This window comes from Artemia franciscana, chromosome 21 (assembly GCF_032884065.1).
Source record: "Artemia franciscana chromosome 21, ASM3288406v1, whole genome shotgun sequence".
NCBI classification, from domain to species: domain Eukaryota; kingdom Metazoa; phylum Arthropoda; class Branchiopoda; order Anostraca; family Artemiidae; genus Artemia; species Artemia franciscana.
The window spans coordinates 10,388,540-10,411,963 of NC_088883.1; the positions used below are offsets into that span (position 1 = coordinate 10,388,540).

At 34.3% G+C, this 23,424-nt stretch overlaps 1 protein-coding gene across 1 annotated transcript; it reads left to right on the plus strand.

The window, feature by feature from the left end:
- The first annotated feature begins 390 nt into the window (after positions 1-390).
- Positions 391-20,078, plus strand: LOC136040681 (proteasome adapter and scaffold protein ECM29-like). The gene is made up of 6 exons (XM_065724980.1): positions 391-458; positions 5,000-5,130; positions 8,595-8,711; positions 14,847-14,965; positions 18,607-18,759; positions 19,919-20,078. Exons 1-6 carry the CDS (start codon positions 446-448, stop codon positions 20,076-20,078), a joined length of 693 nt encoding a protein of 230 aa, XP_065581052.1. The 5' UTR covers positions 391-445.
- Positions 20,079-23,424: the final 3,346 nt, after the last annotated feature.

Sequence of the window (23,424 nt, forward strand, 5' to 3'; positions counted from 1 at the left end):
TTAGTGGATCTTTTCCTTATATAATAAATATCATCCATAACATTGAAATTTAATGGCTAATTAATCTTACTTTTTAGGATTCACAAAGTTTTTAGTGTTTAAATTATTGACTTTTTTTTCATCTGCAACAATTACTACACAGTTTAGGAAGGCCTAAACTTCGGCGGTCAGAATTTATAACTTTATTTAACTGTTCGGTTATATAAATATTTTTTTTTAAACTTTGTCAGTTTCCAGTTTGGAAAAACACTCGTTCTTGCAGTTTTGATGGTGGGTTTGAGCTATGAACTTTCCTGTAATAGGCAACTGTTAATGGTAAAACCATGTCAGTGGCGACATTTTTAGGCTAAAAAATGTATAACTTAGTAAGAAATTTCGGCAGCCCTGAGATGATACATCAAAAAAATTTAAATGTGTGAGACGTTATCATCACAAACATTCTAAAATGGATGACAATGGTTAGATTTTCCCTGATGCAGCCTTCATAATAAGATTCGTAGCATAGGACTTCATCTCCACCTAGGGCTATCATTCTGGTGGACGGTACTTCCAAGACATAGGCTAGGCTAGGCTAAATCTGAGAAGGGAAATACTTTTATATTATTTGTCCTATGTAATTTTCAATAATGGTAGTTACCTTAAATCACAGCTTGGAGTGAAATAAGAACTTTTGATTCTGTTGAATCACTCCTTGTGATCACAGTTGCATACATGGTTGATAAGATTCTGATGGAAGATTCTGGTGCATCCCAGTCAAATCTCCACAGTTTGTCACTCCACTCAGCATCCAGACGGCATTTGAATACATCTGTTGATTCAGCAGAAACAGTGTTCTCCTTGAGGTTGTTCTAGAGGTTCACAATCCAGTTCAAGAAGAAGCTGCATCTTGCTCTAGCCCATGCATGAAGTTTGCAGATTTGTTTTGGGTGTCCTTGTGTTATTTGGGAGTGGTCAATCTCCAGGAGCTCATTTTTACCCCAGTCTCCCCAATGTGGCCAAATATAGCCTAGGCAAGGTTAGACTTAGATAGAAAATAAATAAGATCAAAAGATAAGACCTAGATAAAAGATTAGGTCCAGAAAATTACCCATCAATCATAAGCCAGAGTGAATGCTGTGTTGTTTACTAGGCTACAATTCACTATATAATTTAAATGGAAACATCCTGATGAAATAAAAGTAGTAGCCTATAGATAGTTTGTAGGCTATGTTTTATCTTCTATATATAGGTTATATAGGCCCAATTTTTTTCACATTGTGTCCCAAATTATAGCTGCTAGATTTCTTATTCTATACCATTTCCAAATATCTTGGTCTCTTTTCTGACAATGAACCTCTATACACTCCAAACATCCTAATGACCCTAGATATAGCCATAGTAATATATTGTGGTTTAAAACAAAATTATTCTACCAATTGACAGAATAGAATAAAACATGAAAAAAGAACATAAAACCATACTTTAAAGTAAGAATTTCAGTTTTGTTTATCTTTTTTTTTCAGGGTGCAAAGGCGCACAAATTAGGGCACAATGTAAAAACTCCAATTGATATTAGAAGATAAATATAGAATATAATGTTGCTATTTATATTCAACAAGTCACATTCAATTAGAGACACTAATAAATAAATTTAGCTCATTATAGGCCTATTATATTTCTTATTTTATATTTCACCCTGGATTTGGGCAATATTTTTTCTAACCTAAAAACAACTTCTGCAATCAACTGTTTTTAATAGAAAATTGTTATCTATATTACAAAAGTGTTTTTCTTGTAAATCTAATCATTGATCAAAATCAAACTAGAGTACACAATGTAACATAGTTGCTAGCAGATACTGTGAAGGAATTAAGTGTCATAAAAATTATGCATCATATTAGCCTTATATCTCATATTATAGCAAATCAAAGATTGACATTAATTTGTTTTGAAAGCTTGCTACAAATACAAATCAAAGTTGTGGGCCTGAAACCACTCTACATCAAGGATATGCCTTGATAACAGCTTGTTTCAAATCTTGATTTAAGCTTGCTACAAAGTGACAATTAAAAAACTAGCAGGTTTAAGTAAGTGTTTTTCATGCTTTTTTTTATTTTGGCTTACTTTTGTAAATTTTTGCTATTTGTTTGCATTTCATGGCTAGCTTGAATCAAATTTCATGCAGATATTTATAGTTTAGGATAATTTTTCAAAAATCCACATAGTAAGATGGATATCAGATGGAGGAAAAATGATAGAATATACAGTTTGACTTTCTATTCAGTACTTTTGTCAAATTTAATACTCACTACTGTTATAACTGCATCCATTCCTTCCTTATAGTAATAGACATAAACCCTATATATTACATAAAAGCTTCTGATTTTGTTGTTTCTTACACACAAGGCTAGTAGATAGATGAATATTTAAAACAAAGATGAGTTTGGCTACTGCCCTTTCCCTTAACAGTAACCTTCTAAAGTATATGTGTTTAGATAAGAATGCTTTAATTTAAAAGTTTGCTCCAATTTGTCAAAATATAACTAAAAATTAATGTTTAATTTACATGATATTAATTCCTAGAAGTCTCAGCAATTCAATAATTTGTTTAGTAGTGTTTTTTTTTTCAATGTTGAAATTATAAAAAGTGTGCTTAAAATGTTTCTTTTTTCAGTGATGATACAATGGACTTTAAAATATTTTTGTTTTGGGGGAGGGGACAGTAGCAAAACTCCTTTTTGTAGTATTTTCTTTTTGTTTCAGTATAACACAAGTATTTATTTTATTTTTTAGATTTTTTTTAAGATTAATTTATTTTTCTATTTCATTACTTGTTATCCTTATGTTTCCATAACTCTGTGCTAGTAGCACTATATTGAAGTTAATTTGAACCATTTTTAACTGACTTTTAGGATATCTTTTTTAATTCCCAAATTTGTGGTGCCAGGCATAATTCAATATCTGATTTGCCACTAATTTTTTTTTTTATCAAAGTCCTGTTAAGGTTTCTTTGCCTTAACTATTTAGAAGCCAACCATAAACACTTAAAGTAATATTGAATCCTGTTTTTTTTTATTAATTTAGAAAATTAAACCCAAAGTATAGAAGTTCTAAGAGGATATATTGACCAAAAGGATTTTCTTTGTGTTGACCCTAAATATGTAACAATTGTTAAATTTAAAGTAACCAATCAACATTTACTAGCACAGATAATTTGCATAATTGTAGCCAAATGGGCAAAACAGCACCAGAAAGGAGCATGGTTTTCTTTCTGTAATCTTGTAGAACCTCAAGAAAGAAGATTCTAGATTTTTATATGTACTGCTATAAATTTTGTTTTCTCTTGAAAGGGTAGTCATGCTTGTATGTTGAATTGTTTTTACCTCTGGGGTAATTAAATAAAACTAAGATTTTTAGAATTTCTAGAAAGAGCTGTGAGTAAGAAAATGTTTATTTTAGCACCCATTCTAAGCTATGAAAAAAAAACATATCATAAAAGGTTCAATTTTTGTTAGATTTTGTACTACAAAACCACAATTTCTGCTTTAAAAGGCTAGAATATTACCAAGCAAACATCCTGAAATTATTAATCACTTAAATGCTATTGTACATCTTTGCTTAAAAATGAAGATTTATTTTAGACAAGAGTTTTAAATTTTTATTCAACTGGGGAAGATTCATTTGAGATATCATTCGTTTATCAACAATATTCCATAGTTTCTACTCAGTTTTTAAGAGGGTAGTAGATGATTATTCTTGTGAGTATGCCCCAAAGCCACAAATGTGTACTTTTTGGCAAAAGATATAGATATTAATCACATCAATCTATGGATGTAGAGATTAATCAGATCAAGATATGGAGGCGGAGATTAAATACCCTCCATTCTACTTGTATTTATTTCTCTTAAGTTTTTTGTTCATTTTCTTATGTTTTGATTTTGTATGATTTTTGTGGCACTTGGTATTTACCAAGTGACATATAGCAGTTGCAATGTCTGTCCATTGGTCCTGGTTTTTGCTAGTTCGGGTACTTCCAGATAAGCTAGGAAAATGAAAGTAGACAGGTGTATCAGGGACCAGACCAGGTTAAATTATTAATAGTTGCTTTCCCAATTTGACCATCTGAGGGGGAGTGAGCAAACAAGATAGTTGAGAAGAATTTTATTTGCCTATAAAACAAATGATTGTTGTTCTTAAGTGTGGCTTGCTAGTCTAGCAGTATGATTCTCACTTAGGATGCTAGAGGTTTCAGGTTTGAATCCTGGACCACCCCAATTTTTACATGAAGAAGATCAAAATTGTGAAAATTGAGGCATGCTTATCTTATGAATGGGTGATTGAATCTTGATGAAGCATGGTGTATAGAAATATATTGTGTTTCAGATGCTCTATTTTCAATTTGGATTGGATCTGGGACATTGGGAGATGGAGAGGGGAGGAAATCTTGGAAAACACTTAGAGTGGAGAGATTGAGATGAAACTTGATGGGAAGAATAAACATAAGTTTTAGATACACAATTGACATACTGGACCAGATCCAATCTCTTTGGGGGAGTTGGGGGATTTATAGTGCTTTGGCAAGTTTGAGAATAAGAACAAGTATTAGATACATGATTGACATAACCAGATTTCTCATCACAAGTGCCATATGTGCTCTTAGCTGTCATTGTGTCTTATGATGGTTTTTTTATATAGTCTATCTTTAATTTACTCCATTTTTGTAAAATAGACAGTAACAAATTAAATATTACTATTATTTATTTGAATGAATTTTTTATACAATTATGTCTAAGAGCCCTAGACAAAAAGATTATAAACCTCCATAGATAAAACATGAAATGTTGCCTTATCCCACAAAGCAATTTTTTTAAGGGCAAACTATACATTCATATTGGGTAATATTTATTCGTTTTTTTGTCTTTTGAAATATATTTTTTTTTACTCAAATTCGAACAATCTTATTGGATAGGTCTTTATCAATGAACAGTTGTTAATTGTTATTAAATACAATTTCTTCTAGCATTACTTGAAAGAATTCTATTGCTCATAAGTATGGCTGAAACAGATGAGAAGTTAGAAATTCTTGTCTCAAGATTTCTTCTACCAGTTATTCTGAAACTTGATAGCCAAGAGGAAGGAGTAAGGAAGAAGGTATGATTCTCATTATGTCCCTATTTTATAAGTTAACATTTCTTTTTATGATGAATTTTCACAAGTTGCACCTGTTTCTCAGGCCGCTAGGGTTCATCTAACTAAAATATAGAGATAAAAAAGCAAATGCAGGTATAATGTAATTTTTAATCAACTGTCCACCTTGAGACAGAGAAAGTATATCTACATTACTCTGTATTGTCTGAACAGTGATGGTTTATTTGCCCTTAACTCCTCTACCTGTGCAGAGCTGCCCTAGCCAAGTGGATAGCATGCTATAATTGAAATCTTATGTCCAAAAGGAAATGAGTTCAAATCCTGGTGTAAATGTTTATTGGGTTTTAAAAAGGGAGTCAATGGCATAGCTTTGTAAGCTCAGCCAGAGTCAACCTAGCTTTAGGAGGTACTAGCTTTAGGAGAAATATAAGGAATGTAAACAGGAAGGGTTTTTGAAAGTGCAGGACGGCTCGCCTCCATTCCCCCACCCCTAGTACTTCATGGCTGAAGGACTATGAAACAGAGATCAGCACCACTGGTTCTGACTTTAGAGTCTAGTGTTGCATCCTTTTTATCCTCAAACTGACTGGTTGTCCTCTTCCCCTGTCTAGACGGTTAGTATTCCTCCTTCCTTTCTGGCCAGTTTCTGTCTAATGACTAGTATATCACTTTGTATATTGTCTCAAGTAGCATTAAGGCATGGAATATTGGAATTGTGTTTGTGACATTCTGTCTAATTTTTAAAGGAATAATAATATAGATCAATATGATCCTTGTTTTTTAGCAATGTAATATTCCAAATTGCAATTTTCATATTCTTTAAATCTTTGAAACTATTATGTCTCCAGGAAACAAAATGGCCCTAGAACCATCACAGGACGAGGACTAACGTATCTTATCAAGTCTACACAAAGCGCTTAAGTTGGCTTTGAACTGGACAGCATGAAAGCCCTGGGATGCTTGTTGAATGGAGACTTTGTGCAATCCCGGGCCCATCTTGGTCATAGTATGGTTTTTCATACTTTGGGATGCTTTTCAAACAGTTTGTGGTTATGAACTGTAGTAAGGAGCAACCCAGCTCAATAGTAACCAAAACTCTAAAAACGGAATTTTTATAACAATAGTTACATCAAAAGAATCACATTTTAATGCTGATTGTAAATAATTAATTTTCATTAAATTAAAACTTACCTATCAAAAGTTACGAGCCTGAAAAAATTTGGCTTATTTAAGAAAATAGGGGGAAACACCCCTTAAAAGTCATAGGATCTTAACGAAAATATCACCGTCAGATTCAGCATATAAGAGAACTGTACAGTAGAAGTTTCAAGCTCCTATCTACAAAAATGTAGAATTTTGCATTTTTTGTCACAAGACAGATTGTGGATGCATGTTTTTTTTTTTTTCCAGGGGTGATTGTTTCGATCCAGTGGTCCTAGAATGTCGTGTGAGGGCCCATTCTAACGGAAATTAAAAGTTCATAAGTGACTAAAAAAATTGGAGGACATCTAGGCCCCCTCCCATGCTCATTTGTTCCCAAAGTCACCAGATCAAAATTCTGAGATATCCATTTTATTCAGCATAGTCGAAAAACCAAATAAATATGTTTTTGGGACGCCTTACTCCCCCACAGTCCCTGTGGGAGGGGCTGCAATTTACAGACTTTGACTGGTGTTTATACATAGTAATGGTTATTGGGAAGTGTACAGACGCTTTCAGGGGAATTCTTTTGGTTGGGGGGTGAGGTTGAGGGGAGGGGGCTATGCGGGGGAACTTTCCATTGAGGAATTTTTCATGGGGGAAGAAAATTTCCACGAAGGGGGGACAGAATTTTTTAGCATTTTTAAAAAGAAAAATGAAAAAATAAATATGAAAAAGTTTTTTTCAACTAAAAGTAAGGAACAGCATCAAAACTTAAAGCAAACAGAAATTATTACGCATATGAGGGGTTCATCTCCTCCTAATACCTCGCTCTTTACGCTAAATTAATTTTATTAAGTTCAACTATTTATTCTATGGCCTTTGTGATTCAGGGGTAATTCTTAAGGAATTGGGACACAAATTTAAAATTCAGTGTAAAGAGAGAGGTATTAACGAGGGGATAAACCCCCTCATATACGTAATAAAAACATACGAATATAGAAGTTCGTTACAAAAGTTAATTCGTAAGTTACGTGTATTTTTACTAATAAAGATGTTCGTAAAAAAATTAAAGTTCTAGTTGCCTTTTTAAATAACCAAAAAATTGGAGGGTAACTAGGCCTACTCTCCCGCTTCTTTTTTCTCAAAATCGTCCGATCAAAACTGTGAGAAAGCCATTTAGCCACAAGAACAAATTAATATGCAAATTTCATTTCAATTATTCATGTACAGTGAGCCAAAATCGAAACATGCATTATTAAAAAAAGGTTCAGAAAGGTTCAATTAAATAAAAAAATAAGTTTTTTTTTTAACTGAAAGTAAGGAGCGAGATTAAAACTTAAAACGAACAGAAATTATTCCGTATATGAAAGGGGCTGTTCCCTCTTCAACGCCCCGCTCTTTACGCTAATTTTTTTTTACTGTTTTAAAAAGTAGAGTTGAGAGAAAGATTCAAACTTTAGCGTAAAGAGTGGAGCGTTGAGCCCCTTACATATACGGAGTAATTTCTGTTCGTTTAAGTTTTAATCTCGCTCCTTACTTTCAGTTAAAAAAAACCTGTTTTTTTTATTTAATCTATCAACAAGATTGTAATCCTGCACAGACAATCTCAAGCCTGTTACGTCCAGTATATTATATCATCTCTACAAATATTTTGCTATTACAGGGAGGGAAACCATCATGGATAACCCAGCTAGAAAGAAGCTTTTCAGCCCAAAAAAGCCCCCCAAAACAAACCAAACCCAGAAGAATTATCCATTCATCAGAATCCAGTGCAAATGCTGTGTTGTTTACTAGGCTATAATTTCCTCGAGGAGTGCCACTCCTCAAGGTCACCTTGCAGTGCTGTTAGCAATCATAGTTTTGGTCAGGAAAGCTCATCAAAGGCCCGCCCTGATGCCAATATGGGGCCACATAAGCAGGATTTCCCTGTCGGGGATAGGGACGGTGAAAAGGAACTTCTATTGAAGCATGGATTCCAAACCATCTCACAATACCTGAACAGCTCCAACATTCTATACCCAGCCTATGCTCATCAAAACATTCATCACGGGAAAGATAAAAAAAAATAAGTGGCATCTCTTAAACCATATAATGAATATTGTTATAGAGGCACTGTTCCTTCCACTATCTAGTGCAAGGTATCTTCTTCATTTATCTTTTGAAAAATTTGTAATTCTTACCTTGAAAAAAATTTCTAGATGGTGTTAATCATATTCAAAACGAAAATTTTTCATAGTTACCATTTTATAATGGTCCTCCGACTGAATTTGATCTTAGAAATATAGCTTACCTAAAGATTTTGAGCTATTATTTTCCATTTGCAGGTACTAGAGGTTCTTGTGCATTTAAACAAACGCATGAAAAGCCGTCCACTTTTGCAGCTGCCTATGAACCAACTGGTAGAATGTCTCGTAAAGAAGAACAACTCATCCTTTGTCAAGGTAAGAACCAGATATGTACAAATGAATATGGGGAGCTGGACCGGCTGTTTTTGTCTCACCTGGTATCTGAGATTCACATGTTTCATTGGAATTTGTTTTGCAATACACTCTTCCACACTTGGATGGCACAGAACGCTGACACTTGCGGGGGGGGGGCATTGTGGTGTGGTTTCATGACCTGGTCGTTATAAGGAAAGATGATCCGATAGCAACATTTAGTAAGAAATAAGAAAAAAAAATTATCTTTGTCTAAGTTATGATGTTCTACAGGAATTTTTGTTATTTAAAAATTGCTGTTGTAATTTAAATGGTTTCGATTTAGTGTCAATATAATCAGTCTCTGATTTATTAATAATAATTTGCGGTTGTTAAAACGACCCCAAACGAAAGTTAAAGTCTATGCAAATATTAATATTCATCACAGCTGTATTGAATTTAAGTCTTTGAAAGTCATAGGTGTTTGTTTTAGACTGAATTGGGAAAATATTAAAGAAATTCTTATGAAAAAACATCGAAGCTAAATGTGATCATTGAAAACATCAGATCAGAGTGATGAATGTCAAAGATAAACCAGTTAAAGTAAAAAGAAATGAAAAAGTAGGAAAACAAATAAGAATTTTACCGTATGTAATTGTAGTATCCGTCACATGGGGTGTATCTAAGTAACAAGCTAAGTAACAAACCGAAATATTTTTGTCAATCTTTACAGTCACATTTCAATTGGTTTCCAGTCATCTAAGTAACTAAGTAACTAGGCTAAGTAACAAACCCAGATATTTTTTGTTAATACCTTTACAATCACATTTCAGTTGGTTTCCAGTCATCACTAGACATTGCACCGCATACATACATCTTCCATAACTAACATAAATGTAAACTGGTGCTTCTTTGTACAAAAAACAATACCATCACAGTCTAGCATTTGTTATTGCTTGACATTTTGCCAAGCTTCATAATCGCGTTCTTTTTCCAACAGTGCGATTGGATACTTATTGCTTTATTAATTTTGCCAATTACACTAATTAAACAAAATTAAACTTGATAGGAAACCAAAACTTTGTCAAGATGCATGCTAAGTCACACCAAAATACAAAAATCATCCATAACTTGCATAAATGCATAGCGGTGCTACTTTCTGCAAAAAAAGAAGACATTGACAACACTGTCTAGCGTTTGTACTTGCTTTACATTTTGTCAAGCTCTGTAATCGTCTTTTTTCCAACATTGCGGTTGGATACTTATTGCTTCACTAATTTTATCCAATGACACTAATTACATAAACTGTGGCTTATTATGACACCAAAATAATGTCAAGATACGCCAAATTACATAAATTTTCCTTAACTTACATAAAGAGTTATTGGATCTTTTTGATTTTTTTAGCCTTCTTTTCTTTTGAGTTGGTATGTATGTTTTTCTTCTCTCTTGTTTTGAGTTGAAATATTTTTACTTTTTATATATTGATTGTACTAGTCTGAATATATTCTTATTTTGTGTAAAGGATTCAAATTTTTGTTAATGCTATTTTCATAATTATATTTTTGTTTCATTCCCATATTCCCAAATGTGAGTCATTTCAGTAAATAGCTTCTAAAACCATGGTTTTAATCAATAATAATAATAAATAAAAATGAAGCAAAAAAACAAAAAAACAATTTAGACAATTTAACAAAATTTAGACAAATTTTAGACAATTCAACAAAAATTTGCATATTTTGGAATCTCTTTGCTGACCTTTTTTTTAATCAGTGGATTGATTAAAAAAAAACTCAAGTTTTTAGAGAAAAGTAAAAGCCCTGTTAAACTTAAGATCAGCAGAAACAGAAATCTATAATAATTCAAACTCAAAACGATAAGAAATTACTATTAAAGAATAAATGAAACCCAAAAGGAGCAGAAATTGAATAAATAATTATAACAAACAAACCTACAACATGTACTAATATATATGAATGAATAAATTTTAATACGAGTAAGACTTAAATTGAATATGCAAATCAAGCTTAAAACAAACAAAAATGACTACAAACAAGAGTTTGGCTACTGCCCCTTCCCTATCTGTAAAAGTATAAAGCCTACTCTTTTATTGGCGCTTTACTTAAAATGAATTATACTTGAATATTTTCTTTTCTACTTATTACTTCATTGAAAATAAAGTGAAAATTACAATGAAATAAAATCTTAAACTGATGAGCTTTCAGCAATTCATGTCATTATATATATTTCAAATATTCAGTGTAATTTTGTTAGTTCTTTACGGAACTGTTCCTTTCCAGAACAGGAGACACACATAATCTTCAGAAAAGCGGAAATGACGCAGTAAGGTTTATACTATTACAGTTAGGGAAGAGACAGTAGCCAAACTCTTGTCTGTAGTGATTTTTTTTTTCGTTTTAAGCTTGATTTGCATATTCAATTTAAGTTTTACTCGTTTTAAGATTTATTTTTTCTTTTATGCTAATACCTATTGTATGTTTGTTTGCTATGATTGTTTATCATACATTTTAAATCAATTACATTTCAAATTGTAAATACAATTGTGAATTTTTCCTAACTAAATTATAGTATAAATATTAAGTTAAATTGTGTAATTTCATTATACTATATGTTTACTATATAATTACTATTTAAGTAATAGTAATTTAATCAATTTGATTTAACAGTAATTTAATTGATTTAGTTTATTGATTTAGTATTAAAAGTAAGTTATATATTTTTATCTGGTTCTTTTATCGTTGTAGTCTCGTGAGTTTGAATTATTATAGATTTTTTTTTCTGCTGATTTTAAGTTTAACATGGCCTTTACTTTCCTCTGAAAAACTTCTTTTTCGGAAAATTTTTTCATTAGTGTCTGTTTGTTTTTATATATTTGGAAAAAAGAGGGTGTGGAGCAAGCTAGTTGTTCTCCGATCATTTCTGACTCGGAAAAAGGAAATAGAACTTTCAATTTTCTGTCAAATTGGCTTCCTACGAAGTTTATAGGACTACTGCTTCCAAAAAAACTTGATATGCCCCTGAGGCATAACTTACAACCCTTGCTTCGCATTCTGGGGATGGTGTCAACCCCAAAGATATTGCTATATGATCTTTAAATTATTTTGAGACTATTTATAGAAATAGTCTCAAAATTAGATCGGATGTGTTTGGAAAAAAGAGGGTGCGGGGAAGCTATTTGCCGTCCGATTGCTCTAAACTCTTTAAAAGGGAAATAAAGGTTCCAATTTCTAATCAAATAAGCCTCTTCCATAGTTTATACGGCCACCTTTTCCAAGAAAACCTTGTATTCCTTCAGGACATAACTTACAGCCCTTGTCCCATGGCTCTGGGCATTGTATCAACGCTGAAGGCGTTGTTATATTATCTTTGGACCCTTTCGAACACACTGGCTGTCTCAAGTTTTTGATAAGATGCAATCGGGGAAAAAGGGAACTTGGGGGGTCTGTTCCCTTCTGATCACCTTTGGTTCTTAAAATGGAGAAGTAGGACCTTCAATTTTCAATCAATGAGCCTTCTCTTAAGTTTGTACAATCTTTCCCTTCCATAAAACCTTATACACCTCTGAATAACTTACAACCCTTGAGCCCATAGGCTTTGCAGGGCTGTTTAACCCCAGAAGTATTTTTATATGATAAATGAGCTATTTTGAACAAAATGGCTATCTAAAAATTTCGACCGAATTAATTTGGGGAATAGGCCGGAGGGGGGGGGGGTAGTTCGATTTTCAAATGGAACTAGAACTTTCAATTTGTAATCCAATGAGCCTCCTGCGATGTTTATACGACCACCCCTACCATATAAACCTTATATATCCCTGGGTATAACGTAGCAACACTCACCCTCGGACTCTGTTTCAACCCGGGAGTTTTTATTATTTGATCTTTGGTTTGTTTTTTTTACAAAATGGCTGAAAATATGAAATTTTAACAAATCTAAAAATTTTAGTGGGATGCGTTTCAGTAAAATAGAACGTGATGGGGTGTCTGGTCACCGTCCGATCATTTTTTACTCTTAAATAGGGCACCAGAAATTCCTTTTTCCGATAGAATGGCCTCTCTGTTTTTTAAACCCTGGAGTTTTTGTTTGTTGATTTTCGAACTAGTTTTAACAAAATTGCTGTCTTAAAATTTTGGTCGGATACATTTAGAGAAAAGAGGGCTTGGGGGGGGGGGTCTAGATGCCCTTTGGTCACTTTTGACTCTAAAAAAGGGAACTAAAACTTTCAATTCTCAGTCAAATGAGTCCGCTCTGAAGTTTATGCGACAACCTTTTCAATAAAAACCTTATGCGCCCTGGGGCATAACTCACAACACTTGCCTCCAGGCTCTGGGACGCTTTGTTGAACCCAAAGTTTTTTTTTATCTTATCTTTGAATTATTTCTAACAAAATCGTCGTCTAAAATATATTTGGGGGAAAAAGGGCTTTATGGGGAGCTAGTTGCCCTCCGATTGAGCTTACAACACTTGCCCACAGGATCGAGGGGGGGGGCTCTTTTCATCTCGGTGCTTTTATTTTCTGATTTATTAGCTATTTTTCACAGAACAGCTGTCTAAAAAAAAAATAATGGATGCATTTGGGGGAAAAACCCCATGGGGGGGGGGGGCTAGTTACCGTCCGATTTCTCTTGACTCTTAAAAAGGACACTAGAACTTTTGATTTCTAATTGAATGATTCCCTTCGAAGTTTATAAGACACCCCTTCCTTAAAAACCTTATATGCCCTCGGGGCACAACTTACAACACTCGCCCTCGGGTTCTGGGTGGCTGTGTAAACTCTGTAGTTTTTGTTATATGATCCTTGGTTTATTCTGAGCAAATTGACTATCTAAAAATTGATCGGATGCATTTGGGGAAAAGTGGGCATGGGGTGGAGGGGGCTAATTGCTATCCGATTACTTTTATCTTATAAAAGGGAGCTAGATCTTCCAATTTTTAGTCAAATGAGCCACCTCCGAAGTTTATACGACAACGCTAAAACGTTGACTCTGAAAGCGAGTTAATGAACCAGTTTACTGATTTGGAATTCCTAAGAAATTGGCTATTAAACTTGGAAAAGAAAAGAAAGACACGCCAGCACATGCTAAATTTGCAGAATGTTTTCGAAATCGTAGAGAAATGTAAGAGTACCTATATATCAATAAAAACTTGGAAATGTTGAAAAGCAATATAAAAACTTGAGATGGTTATATTGCTTTATATTAATTGGTAAGGGTGAATAATTGATTATAATGTCTATTACGTGAAAAAAGCGTGATAATAGAAAAACTCCTATTTATTCATTAGCATTCAAATGGTTTAAATCCAAATAACAAGTTCGACTAGCCAAGATAGTCAATCTCGTTTAATTCCGTTTCATCTCGATCTAGGGATCGCGGGTGCAGATGCGAGAAAAGGCTTTCTTTCTGCCAATAAAAACTAAAATGTTCAAGAAGTTAAAAGTTCATTGCATCACTAAATCACAGCTTAGATGTACAATACAGCTATGAAAACTCCTATCTTGCCCATGAGAAGCTTTTGGTATAGAGCTCTGAACTTGGCGCCTCCTCTAAGCCCGCGCTCCGATGCGTAGATCGTACTGCAACACCATTGGTGGGAACGCAATTTTGTTTGTTTGTCCAATTGCTCCGATCTTTTGATTCAGACTGCCAGGTTCCTGTCTCCAGCCTCTGGAATTGCTACCGCGCACTGTTTCCCAAAAATAAATCAAGTTTTCATAACTGTAAAGTATATCTAAGCTGTGCATTAAATACAAGGAGTCCACGAAAGAGGAGGAGTACAACTCTTACGAACACTGACTTTGACAGTCCTGGTAAATTCCAAAGTGTGCAACATCAAGGACTTTCCAAATGCGTGTATTGAGTTCGAAACACTTGTCCAAATGCCTGAATTGGTCCAAAAATGTCCAGACCTTCAGCTTAGTTTTCCTTTTGCTCTAAATAAAATTTCAAAATTAATCTTTTTCTAATTTCTAGTATACTGACTGCATTGTGTTAATACAGTGTTAATGCATTGTGTTTATACAGGCTATTATTTTTGGGAAGGAGGAAAAGTCGGACCTCCTGAAAAATTTTCCCACTTCACGGCTAGTTAAGGACAACACGACTTGTATTTTAAATAAATATTATATATCTCCTTCAGAATTTTGTGCTTACGTACGTGAAAATGGGTTTTCCAAGACTCGGACCAGATACACAAGTGAATTTACTACCATCTTTGATCAAATCACTCGAAGAAATACCTGAAAAACAGCAGAACGGGTAAGTCTTTCACATCCTGTCAGTACCATAGGGGCTGGCTCTCTTTCCACTGTACAAAAAACACATCTTGTTGGGCACAGTAAAGCGAAAAAGAGAGTTTACTGTCGTGCAATTCCAGGATAAAATTCGGCTTTAATTCCATTTGTATATGTCCTTGACGTATTCCCTTAAGCCAGTAAGAAAAAATAAAAGAACAAAAATGTAAATCCTACCTGAAGGGTTTTTCTTTCTGAAATTGTAAGCCATTGAAAAGAGCCAGTAAATTTGCTTGAGTCGCTAGATTTTTTAACAGGTTAACTCTCTCGTTTGGTCTACTAGCTTTCTCTACTAGCAGTTGCTACTTATTGTAAAAATATAAAAGGTCGTATGCGAAATATTGACGTGAGCCAAAACTAATCCATTAATGGAAAACAAGTTTATATTGCTACGAAACTTATTTAAATCAGTGTTAGAGGTCTGAACAGCCAATTTGATATCACCGTTACAGACAGTGTCCCTAGAGGGATTTGTAGTTCTCTCAGAATCCATTTTGTTCTTCACGATTGGCTCGTTAACTATTTGAAAAGCCCAGATCTATAGTGGCGATGGTATGGTTGCACTCAAATTTTACCTCTTTATGTTACGTAAATAGGTATAGAGTTGCTTGGTATAAATAAACCAGGATTCTTTGTAATGTGTCTCTCTATTCAAATGATAGAATTAGATGAAGTCAGGGTCGTATCCGGGATTTTTTTCGGGGGGGGGGGGTAAAAATTTTTTTTTGGGTGGGTGGGTGTAAGAAAAACGCGTCTGAAACCTCTTTATATTTCATTTTTGTTACGTTTTTACGAGTAAAACATTTCGGGGGGTGGGGGTGAGACTCAAACCTCTTGACTTCCCTGGGTGAAGTACATGTTTACTCCAATTTATTTTTGTACGAAAGAGTAACGTTTTGGTGGTGATTCAAAACAACGCTTCATTAACGAAGCTCTCTAAATTGCGTTTCATGTAAATTAGCTTCGGTGAATTAACTTTTACCCAAAATTTGTAGTTGTTAATGTTTAATTTTCGACTAAATTTTTCGACTTAATTGAATGACTTTCCTTACCTACAAAAAATTTAAATCTGATTCAGGAATGGTGGCATGAATAGCACTCGGACAAAGCCTTACTTCCACATTTTGTGGAAGGACTGAAGCTCTGACATCGGAGAAGAAGCCACATAGGTAGGGCGGCTGTCGTAATGAAAAAAAAAGAGGTATATGACATTTTGGCCAAAAGTTTCATCTACAGTCTCAGTAGAACCACCACGATAAATCAGCACGATAGGTCTATTCAAATTTTTTTTTTATCTAAATAAAACGTAAAATAGACATGATCCATTCAATCGATATCCGGGGCTTTTTTTTTTTACCTCTGACCTGACAAGCTAAGAAAGTTTAATTTTTGTTTTTCTTACGATCGAAAATCAGGGTTGAGGGTTCAAGGGCACAAGCTTGAGTATATACAGTGGTATTACTGAGCCCCCCCCGGTATTCTCATAAAATAGTGGCCTATGGGATTCTTTTGGAATAAAAAAGCTAAAACAAGCTAAATATGTTAATATAATAAATCCAGTCTTAAATAAGTAGAAAATTCTTGGAATGGATAAACCAAACCTAAACCAAACCAAACCCAAAGCCAAGAAAAATTAAAATGAATAACAGAGTCGAACTTAAAATAAGTCAAACATAAAGGAAACAAACTTACCATAAATAAGTGTGAAGTTACAGACACTATGGACCTTCTAATTGAAAGTCTGCATAATTTCTGATCTTTTATGGAAGACATCCTGGTTTCCTTTCCGTGAAAACCCTTGAATATACGCATAATATATTCCTTTATTATATTAATATAATATTTCTATTTTCTGTTTTGTTATTACTATTATTGTGTTGAAATAAAGCCAAGAATAGGTAATTCATAAAAGGGGATTTATATTCATTTAATTTTAAAATTATCAGGTTTCCTTTGTTCAAAATAATCTTCGTTATTTCATCGATACTTTTTTTAATATACTTTTCAACGCAATTCAAGGGTGAAGTTTTCCCCCTAAAGAACTGATCTATTTTTTTTTATACGAATCAAATACTTGCCCGTTTGTTTAGCAAAACAGGTTTTTATGTTAAGAAAAGAATTGTAATTATTCCTGATGCATTAATCAAGAAATGATTAGGATAAAAAAAATGGTTCATCAAACGGTTCGTAACAGTAAGTGATGGACAGCCATTGTCGGTAAAAACCAAAAGTTAGGGGTGTCTCAGCTTGCTTTTAATCTTACCGTACTGAATTTCTGCCTATTTCTTGTGCTAGCCTTTCAAATCCTGGCGGTACAAGTAAACATACCTCATCAGAGGGAGTTTAGTAGGTTTTTATTTGTAAAAACAGCTACTAACGCCACATCAAGCCTCTCACTGAAAGAACGTAAAACTATTCGATAGGAGCTACATCTCCCCTTTGACGCCCGATTTTGGATCCTGGGGAGTGATGCTAAAACGGTTTTGGGAGCCAATACAAAAGGTGATTTCCCATGTATACCGGAGGCATGACTTATACAAAGAGATAATCCAGCTGAATGGATAGATGTTCTTAGAACGAAGAGCCCGCCAAACTTTCTTGCACACGAGGGTTAAGCCTCATCGGGATGTGCCCTTCAGAAGAGGTCTGAGGAGAAATCAACTCCCAAAAGTCGAAGTTTGTCGACTCTGTTAACAGCTTCGTCAGTGCAGTTTAGTTCAGTTCACTTTATTTATAAATCAAATACGTTTAACTAATATGCAAGTACCCGTCCCGAGAAAGATACTAAAAAGCACTCGCAACTGAGCAGGTACACAAAACTCATTTTCTAACTAATAATTCACTTCAAACGAAACCACAAAAAAAAAAAAAAAAACTAATAACAACCAATCTCTCACCAACTCATCAATAACAATAACCAATCTCATTGACCTTGATAATGCCAGAGAGGTGGTCTATCGGCCTATGTGAGTCAATACGGGTAGGATCGCTTTCTGGCTTAGAATAGGGATGACGCGCGTGGACTCCCAGACCTGTGAAGGACCCAGAGGAAAAGCAGAGCTGGAAGAGTGATGACCCAGGGGTGGCTGTTTCGGCACTATATCGCTTGAGGGCACTATTTGTATGCGTTGATGTATAGTATGATATTTTAAATATAAAATTTGCCTTTTTTGGCCCAAAAAACGTAGCAATTACTAAAGAAAAAGATTTCTGCAAGGTAGTATTCTGCAAGTTGTTTTTCGCTCTTCCCTTTCCTCCTCTCTGCTTTTATTCAAAATTGTACTTTTAATCTCACATTTGTTTCCCCTCCTCTCTCCCCTACCTTATCTTCCTGTCCAATTTCCTTTAACCCCTTCTCTCTTTCCCTTCCTTCTCTATCATTTTCTTGCACTTTCCCTTTGTCACTCTTGCTCTGAAAGTATATACTGCAATTAGATGGATAATTTCTATCAGATAATTTCTCCCCCCCTCTCTCTTTCTCTGCTTCTTTTTACTTGTTTCTCTCTCTCTCTCTCTTTCCTAACCCCTTTTTCTTAAATCTTTTCCTCTTAAGTGTTTTCGTTTCTCCTTATTCTATTATTGTTAATTTTTTTTTATGATTTGTAGAATACTGGCTCAGATAGTGTCCAGTTTTGAATTCGTCAAAATAGACCAAGACAACCTCAATAATTGGAAAGAAAAATTCCAACTTCATGTGGACTCGGATTATGTCAAAATATTATTGGAATATTGTCGTGATTTGCTCTTATTACCTTATGGGTAAGTTTTTTTAGTTTACTATTTAGAAGTATTTGTTATGAGTCATAACTATAAGATCTGTCCATAATCAAAACACAAATAGTAGGTACACTTCCACAAATAGAGACTGCAGTTTGTTTAATGTACTTACTGCATGAATAATACGTCCCCTATGTCGTAAGGTTTTCATTCAAAGCGGGTAGCATCATAGGAAAGCTCCAAAGCTACCAAACGATACAAATGATATTTCCTGAGAGCTGATTTTTAACGTTTCCCTAGCAGGTATGCTAGAAAATTCTTAGGAATTGCCCTTTCCTTATCTTAAGGACAATTTCTGCTCTACTTGGTCAAAAAAAAACAAAATGTACACTTTGTAATAACACATATCTCATTAAATCTGAATATCTCTAGCTTCAGAACAAAATTGAAGAGGTTAAATGGTATTTCTAAGATTCTACGAAAGTTGGTGTCGGCTTTTATTTTTCCTTCGTTTGTTCGGATCTCTTATCTTAGCCATAAAAGCTATGGCAAGGCCACCCAGTCAATTCCTGATAGTTTGGCTGAATAAAAAAAAAGGTTTTATAATGGGCAATATAGGGTGATTCTGTAAGGCACCACATCGCCTCAGAACTGGAGTTAAGTTAAGAACTGGAGTTGATTGATTTAAAAAAAAAATCAATCCATATTTTAGTAGATGTGCCATTAGTCATACGTTTTCCCTGCTCCTCTTGCCTTTCTAATTGACATTAGTGGTACAATATTCCAGTATTGATTCGGAGTTTGTTGTGTGAACACATTATTTCTGGATAAGAACTTCTCAATAAAGTAAGGCTTCTACCTGGATGATTTTCCCTAGAGACACTTATAATCTGATTGTTTATGTAACTGCTATTGACATTAAATCCCCTGGGATTTAGTGACTTAATAAGTACAGAGTTGTGAAGAAAAAGATTCAATTAGCAGTATCTACTAGTGGAAGTTCTTAAGCCAAATCATAGCAATTGCAATAACCGGCTTGGATATGGACTTAGATAAGACTAATTTTTGCCTGTGAAAATTGTGTGCGACGTTATGCATTTGAGAAAGGATTATTCAAACGGACATTGTGTAATCGCTTTGGAATAATGGCGAGCGGAGAACTGTTTTTTTTTTTGCCAGTTCTGAACTTTTTGCAGTTTAGCCGAAATAATGGTGTTGATGATGATCTTATTATTCGGCATGCCTTGGAATTCTTCGATGCAGCTGCTGTTGCGGCTGCAAAGTCTACTTTTTTGAACAAAGTTTTGCCTGGAGAAACTTGCCCAAGATGTGCAGGAAATGAGGCTACACATAGTCATTGACGTGATATTATTGAGCTGCTGGCGAAATGTGATTCTGAAGATTTAACCGTACCTACATATGTTATCTTGTCAGATAATGAAGTTCCTTCGGTTCCTGGCCTGATGTTTTCACATCTATCCTCGAAGCTCACGCGAATGGAAAAAGTCCTTAATGCTGTTGCGTCTCGTGCGGAAGTTTATGATAACCATTTTCCATCCCTTCCTCAACTTATTGAACCAAATGTCCTAGCGATTATTGTGGTTTCCAAGATCCCTGCTTCACTTGACAATCCAATCAAAAGAAAAGAAATGCTGGATAAAGTTACTGGTCATGAATGTGTCCGAAGTGTAGAAGCAAAAAAAGACCAACCTATTGTTCATATAGACAAATTTGCAGTGAATGACTTTTGCTCTTCGATTAAAAATACGGTAACATCTTGTGCGACTAAGATTGTCACAAAAAGAAAATACTTGGAATTGCTAAAGGAATTCCTCTTGACTTTGATGTTGACCAATTCTGCAGTGAGCCAGGCTTAGCATTAGCTAGTCGTCTTGGTGCCTCTACAGTTGTCAGGATTGAGTTTACAGATCTATTGTCAAAGGCTCGGCTGCTAAAAACAGGACTAAAAATCGGCTATGAACTTGTTCGAGTTTCTGAGTTTCTGACCCCACCTAGATGCTGTCACAAGTGAAGATCCATTTTCATGTTCATCTTATCGTCCTATCACTGTTTCTTGTACCTTAAGCAAAGTCCTTGAGTATTTACTTCTTTCTTCTATAACAGGTAATATAAATTTTGGAGTTAACCAGTTTGGTTTTCAGCGTGGTCTGGGATGTCAGCATGCCCATAAAGTTCTTTCTACTCTGCTTTCTGATGCTTCCGGGAAGGGTCTATGATCTTTATTTTTGTTCTTTAGATCTATCTAAGGCTTTTGATTCTGTGGTTCACTCTCAAGCCCTGTTTTCTTTGCTTAAATGTGGAGTGAATGCTTCTATTGTTTCTTTATTAAAATTTTGGTATGGTCATTCTTTCCTTCATATTAAATCTTCTCCTTCTGATCCTTCTATGTTAAAGATCTCCGTAAGACAAGGTGTGAGACAAGGTGAAGTTTTATTTCCATCAAGTTTCAAAATTTGTATTGCTGATATTTTAAATTGTCTTCCAACAACTTACCTTTTAGGTAGTTGAAATGTCTCATATCTTGCTTATGCAGACGATATTCTTCTCATTAGTAGAACTAAATCTGGGCTTTCGGCTTTTGTTCGTTCTATTTCTACTGCTTTCTCGAATGTAGGTCTAACCCTTAACCCTGATAAATGTGAATTCCTTCATTTTGGTCCTTCTCCTAACCAATCTTCTAGACTTAATTGTACTGAATTTAGCATTCCGTGCGTGACTTCTTTAAGGTGGTTGGGCATTACCCTTACTAACAATTTAGTCTCTTTTCGTAATAAAATTGTTTCTGATGCTAAGGTTAAACTTCAAGTGGGTTATTCTAAAATTGTTGCGAACAGGGGGAAATACAACCGCATAGCCCTTTCACAGATTTATTTTTGCTTTTATGATCACTCGGTTTTATATCTTTCTGGATTGTATCCTGTTTTAAAAAGAAAAGATTTAAAGGCTCTTAAGTCATCTTATTTTCGTTTCCTCCGATTTTTGTTGTATCTTCCTCCCTGGTACAAGAACAGTGATATGGTAACAAATTTCGGGGCTCCAGATTTATTAATAAACTTAAAGTGCTACACCAGAAACTATCCGACTCGATACATTTTACTATTAACCTTTTTCATGGTCTTCTAAAATGTTTTCTACAGTAATTTAATGTGTTACCAGAAGTTTTTTTTGTGTGTGTTTGTTTATACTCCGCTGTTTCAAGTGGGTCACAAATAAATTATTATTATTATTGAAATCCCAATCCACAATAAAACTGAATTTTCATAGAGGGTCTGAGGGGAGGGGCGTGGGTGGTAGACTAAAAAGTTTTAAACTGTTACTTCGTTCTAATATTCGTAGGAAAAACTTGTTTCTTTGAATTCTAACAGAAACAAATGAACAAAATTGTTTTTCTTTTAAATATAAATTATTAATTAGAAAAATTATAAGTTCTTAAAACTGGAACTCAAATAATTACTGTAAAAAATATCATGCCCTCCCCCCTGTATGTTTTTACAATTTAAGAGCTTGTTTACGTCATTTATTCCTAGCAATAACCAAGTTTTTAATAAATGCAGTTGGAAATTTAAAAATTGCATAGAAAACTGTGATAAATATCGTTTTTAGGAAAATAATAAATGAAATCGATTCATTATGGAAATAATTGAGGGGGAATCATTTTGCTCAAAACTATTTTTTGCAGAGATTGCGTTTTGCTACTCTCTTCACTCCCTCCTCACTTCCTCAAGAAAATTTTGCACCTCCTTTCTAAATTTGGACAAGTTAGCCTGTTTACGTGACAAATTTTAGTTCCACGCATTGTTGTTCTAATTGCGCATAATAGCTATGTGTTATTTCTATAGACTTAGATGTTAAGATCCTTTAAGTAAGTGTAATGCATTTACTTACTGGCAATGCTTAAAAAATATATATTTGTTGTCTCGATAAAGTTGCTAGACTGAGGAACAGTTCATATCTTCTTCTTCTTCTTCGAAAAGCCGTTGCCACTTTGGATTAAATGGTTCTTTTTGGGAATTTCTAAGCTAAAATCTAACCTAAATTGGGGATTACTTTAAGCTGATTTTTGCAAATATTTTTATAATGTTGCGGAATTTTCTCTCTTCTACGTCTTTGGTTGATCTTTTTGGTTGATTAAATAAACAAAAATAATTTTTTTTCAAGTGAAAGTCAGGAGCAACATTAAAGCCTAAAACGAACACAAATTATTACGAATATGAGGGGGTTTCCCCCATGTCAATGCCTCACTCTTTATGCCAAAGCTCGACTTTTTGTTCCTTTTATTTAAGAATGACTGAAGAGATACAAGGACCATTTCATTAGAATAATAGTCTTTCTTTAAATTTAAAAGAAACTTAAGTGTAAAGAGCAAATTATTGAAGAGGGGGCAACCTCCTGATTTTCGTAATAATTCATGTTCGATTAAAGTTTTAATGTTGGTCCTTGCTTTTTGTTTAAAAAACTTGTTTTTTTTTATTAAATTTCCTATTCTTTTTAAATTAATGCCAGGAAATCCAGCTCCCTCTCCATGGACAATTCCCTTCCGTCATGAAAAATTCCTCCATGAAAAGATCCCCCCACGCCCCCTTCGCCAAAAAATATCCCCCTTGAAAAGTATCTATACTTTCCAATAGCCGATACTATTTGTAAACAGTGGGCAAAGTTCATAGCTCGTGCCCCTTCCCATGGGAG

Coding starts and splice junctions, on each gene's coding strand:
- LOC136040681 (XM_065724980.1), top strand. Junction 5,131..8,594: donor AGGAAGGAGTAAGGAAGAAG/GTATGATTCTCA, acceptor TTCCATTTGCAG/GTACTAGAGGTTCTTGTGCA. Junction 8,712..14,846: donor ACAACTCATCCTTTGTCAAG/GTAAGAACCAGA, acceptor TATCTCCTTCAG/AATTTTGTGCTTACGTACGT.